Source organism: Nansenia antarctica, assembly GCF_963989245.1.
Source record: "Nansenia antarctica genome assembly, chromosome: 20".
Taxonomy (NCBI): Eukaryota; Metazoa; Chordata; class Actinopteri; order Argentiniformes; family Microstomatidae; genus Nansenia; species Nansenia antarctica.
In genome coordinates, this window is record NC_137693.1 from 8,072,381 (window position 1) to 8,077,380 (window position 5,000).

Sequence of the window (5,000 nt, forward strand, 5' to 3'; positions counted from 1 at the left end):
TGGAATTTTTAAATATGCTGTATAATAAATACAGTATGCGTATAAATATCTATCTAAACATAGAATCATTTCCGACATGAGTATATTTCCTATATAAAAATGGCAAAACCGCCGTTTAAAACATTCCTCCTCATTCTGTCCTCCTCATTCTGTAGAGGTATTCTCTGCGACTCAGAGCTAGGACTCCATTTTGGAGAGAGGAGGGAGGTGGAGCGAACAGTCGGTTGGTAGCAGTAGAGCCTCTAGTTCCGTAAGGCATCGTGGCAGCGACTCAGACTCCATTTTGGAGACAGGCAGGTAGTCTGACTGGGGGAAGGCAGGAGGGACTGTGCTGCGGTGAATAAAACATCAGAGTCTCTCTGCAGCCTAGCGAGCTGCAGTGGCCCCGCTGCCCTGAAACCTCGGCTTCATGAATGTTGCATGCGGCGTGTTTGGGGTGTGATCTGGGAACACAGGAGGGCGACCCACGGCACAGCAGGAACCAAGGAACCACACCACGCAAACAAAGGAAGAGAACAGAGGAAGAGAGGGAGGGCAGCAGCTTCCATGACACAGAACCCCAGAGAGAGAGAGAGAGAGAGAGAGAGAGAGAGAGTGGCGTGCTGGGCCTCTGGTTGTGTGCCAGTGGGTCTGTGGGTCTGTGTGTGTGTGTGTGTGTGTGTGTGTGTGTGTGTGTGTGCGTATGCTATGCCTGATTGTTTGTGTGTATGTGCGCATGCATCTACCTAAGTGGGTGTACACGCATGCAGGTGCATAAGCATTTGTTTGTGTGTTTGATGACAAGGCAGTGGGAGAGTGAGTTGCGGAGAGTGTGTGTGAGTGTGTGTGTGTGTGTGTGTGTGTGTGTGTGAGACCCCTGCCAGCTGGGCAACGCCACCCAGAGATGTGACCAAAGGCTTAAGCGTGTAGGGTTAAAGACCCTCGGTCCCTCTGTAAACACAAGCAGCTGGATAATAACAGGAGGTCACAGGCACAGAGAGCGCTTCTGTCACTCTGGCCAGGGAGGTGGCAGAGACATACATATATATATATGGAGAGTTTGGCCGACAGCGGACACCATGCTGTCTCGGAACATTCCATTCAGCCGTTCAAGAGGGGAATTTAGATTGTGTATTTGCCGTGTTCGTGAATTCCCTCTGAGAGCGTCGGAGCGTCCACGTGACTCTCCTCCAATCAAATGACTTGGTTCCGTTATGACGTTGAACCCAGTGTGCGCTCCTCCGGCGAATTTACGAACGCGGCCGATGTGTCATTCTAATTTTGGAAGTTCAGTAAGACGGGGGTTGAACACGCTACTGAAGTGGAACATCACTGGAGACACCCAAACAAACATTTAGTGCTGCAAAACTGAGATAAACATTTCCATATTTGTCTGCTTAAATGTACTACTAAAATAATACAATCTAATATTCTTCTTTATTTTTGCTTTCCCCCCTCATCCCCAAAATGGAGACAGAGTGCAATATTACACAGGTCAGAAGTTTTTTTTTAAAGCTATTTTAAGCGACTGGACAGTCTTCGCACACACGTCTGGAATATCAAATAAAACATATTTTTTATCACGTTCAATAATCTAGTTGAAATAGCTATGTTTGTCTCCAGATATTGTCTTTGTCATGGTACTCTTTGATTGTCATGTAATCACATTACCGGCGTAGAACCTCAGAGGAATTCTACGCTGCTGGAATTCCAACCGCCGCTGACAGGTCACTGTTGCCCCGGGGGAAACCACCGAGGAAGATTAAAACATTCCACATTCCTCGTCAGTAAAACAGCTGCTATCGTTAAATCCTTAAAGGCCTCGCTATGTGTTCATATGGCTGCCTACAGTACTGTGCTTACTGCTCTGCTCTAGGATGGCAGTTGGTAGCTGTTGGAGGGTGGTTGTTAGCAGCACTCGAGTTGAGGGGGGATGAGGGGGGATGGCGCCCCCCCCTTGAAATAAAAACGGTCAAAATCATCTCCCTTCTAAAACTGCCATCCCCTCTTTCCATCCCTTATGTCATTTTATCAATGAACGTGGTATTACTGCTATTTCAACATTTAGTTTTGCGCATATTTAGTCAAATACTGTGGGCGAGGGGGCACGCACACATGCAATGACATTTTTACCAAGTCACTGACCCTGTGGAGATGCTAAAAGTGTCCCCATATGATAAACTCCACCATCCCCCCTGATGTTCATTTACAACGTGAGTACTGGTCGTTAGCTGGTACTGACCGTGTCTCCAGAGGCACGCTGCTGTTGAGCGCCCAGCTGTCCTGTAGCTGGACCGACTCCGGCGTGGACGGCCCCTCCCCCGGCGCCGCCGCGGGGGCGTGGCCTAGGTTGCGGCGGCTGGCCAGCGTGTTGCGGTTGAGAGAGTTGGCTGACGACTGGTGGTGGTTGTGAGGGGGCGGGACGGGCGGTCGCAGCGTGGTGTGGCTGTGGTGGGAGGGAGGACCTGGAAGAGACCACAGACGGAACGTTAGGATGGTTAACCCAACAGGAAGTATTTCAGTTGGTTTAATGGAAATTTAAGTTGTATGACTTCATAGGGGTGCCTCAATTGTTCTGCATAAATCATTATTTCTACAACAGCATGTTTGGATACTGGATTCTGATTGGCTAGCAACAGTGGTAAATACCCCAACTCCCTTCAGTTCAGCTCCAACCGCATTTCCAGTATCAATGCGCCTCCCAATCAATCTGATTAAGAACACCTGTGCTGACTCCGCCAGTGAATGTGGCCTAGCCTACAATGCAATCGTTGATCTTGTTTATGGGACTATATTCTGTGGCGGAAGGATATATGTATTCTGAAACGATTAATGATTGGAAATAAATAAACGAGGCCTCGCCCACAACCCTCTACCAGTGGTAAATGTCTCCACAACCCCCTTCCTCTCATGGTAAATTGCTTACATTGTGTATATTTTAGTAGAATGTAAACACGTACAGAGAAATATCCACAGAAAGAAAATCTCATTCCAGGTTTGATATTCAAAGAGAAAATTAGAAACAATACTCTCCCCTTGGAAAATTACCATTTATTAATTAATAAAGTAATATTATAGTATAATAGTAATATTATACATAAAATAAAGTTAGAATTTAATTCAAATAAACATATTTTCACTACTTTATAACCTAGTCAAGTTGTTTAATTAAATTACATTTCTTTGCATACCGGCTGCCATTAATTTGATAATCTAATTAAAAGATATAATTAAATACTTGAAATCTCATATTAATAAATCAATATTACAAACTAATTACTGTCCAGATGAATTAAGACTAGAGCTAAATATTTGGATAATTCCAATTGTATTCTACAGATATTATGGAAATAATTAATTATATTTCTAATTATTCAATTCTCACAGCGTCCCTGTCACATCCTCACATTCTCCACACAGCCCAGATATACTGTAGCTATTAGAGACCAAAAGACTTTTCTCTAAAGAAATACAAGAAAAAAGGACAACATGTTCTTTTCTCCAAGGATTTGAACATCTTATTTACAAGTTTTCTTATCTAGAAAGTCTATGGCTCTCTGTGAAAAAGCACTAATTTATTCCCCACTTGCTCTCCTATTCATCTTGTCTTTTCTCTCCTTAATCTCTGTTTCATTCGTGGCCTGTACAGCCTATAAAGCACACATAATACAATACAGCAGCACTGTAGTATCTGCTCACAGGCATCGCACTGGCTACTAAAACACAGAACCCTGACCTGAACTAAGAGAGGGAGAAGCCCTGCATACTGAAAACCCCAACCTCTCCTCTCCTCTCTTCTCCACAGTGCAGAGCACAGAGAGATGAAAGAGGGATGAGAGAGGGAGAGAGAGCGAGAGATAGAGAGAGGAGAGATCAGCCACGGTCGTGAGGGCCAGGCGGGGTGTAATCTCCCACACCACACTGTGTAAGAACAGGAAACAACGGAGCGAGCCTCGAAAAACCCACTTCTCACAAAAGCTGTTTGGACCCGTGGACCGCTGGGACGCCGCGGCCTGGGAACAGAGGGACAATCTCCTGCAGCACAATGGGCCTGAGAGCCACTGGATTATACCCTGTGACGTGTCCATCATACACACACACACACACACACACACACACACACACACACACGCACACAAACGCTCACGCTCACACACACACGCTAACGCGCACATACACGCACACACACACACTCACGCTCACACACACACTAACACGCACACACACACACACACACACACACGCACACACACACACGCTAGCGTGCGCACACACACACACACACATACACACACGCATGCACACACACACACACACACACACACACACACACGCACACACGCACACACACTGCAGCCACGGCTCAACTCAATAGTGCCCTGGGAACTATATGCCTTTAATGTGCTGTGGTAACCTTGCCCTGGACCAGCACTCCAACCTCTCTCCCTCTGTTCTCTCCCTCTGTTCTCTCCTCTCTGCTCCTCCCTCTGTTCTCTTCTCTGTTCTCCTCCTCCCGCAAACGGCCCTGAAATCAGGGCGACAGGCGTGCCGCTTGTTTTACCCAGCCTCAATAGAGCCTCGATAGAGGCCTCAGTGTTAGCTCACTAGCGCTAGCTTCTAACAGCTTCTGTGAGTGAACGCACAAAGGGCCCTAGAAGCAGTGGGGAGTCCCGCGGTCCGACACCGCAGGGTAACCGGCACCCCCCCGGTGAGCACCGCGAGGGACGCGGCACACACAAAGACGTCTCCTGGTCTTTCCGAACGCACAGAGGAGATCTGAGCAGGGGGGGGGAGAGAAAGTCACTACTGTAATACGCAGATTACAGCGCCGTGCAGCGTGCGGCCCTTTATTACCCTACTGTAATGGGTGTAAGAGATGGGATACAAAAGGCTCCTCTACTGTTCTTTAGCGGCCCCGTAACCCCACTTCAACAACACGGCCCCGTCTTTGAAGCACCGTCGTGGGGCTCTGCGGAGGAACGGAGACGGGGAGATGCGAGATGCGGGGAGATCCATCCCCC

The 5,000-nt window shown here is 47.5% G+C and overlaps 1 protein-coding gene across 2 annotated transcripts in view; it reads right to left on the reverse strand.

Annotated features, from left to right (window-relative positions):
* tenm2b (teneurin transmembrane protein 2b) overlaps positions 1-5,000 on the reverse strand; it is a gene marked incomplete at its 3' end in the record, with an annotated part of 183,418 nt that overhangs the window by 68,115 nt on the left and 110,303 nt on the right. For both annotated transcript variants that reach the window (XM_080550163.1, XM_080550164.1), the window contains exon 3: positions 2,222-2,444. In XM_080550163.1, coding sequence (XP_080406289.1) covers positions 2,222-2,444 — 223 coding nt within the window. The remainder of the gene's footprint in view (positions 1-2,221; positions 2,445-5,000) is intronic.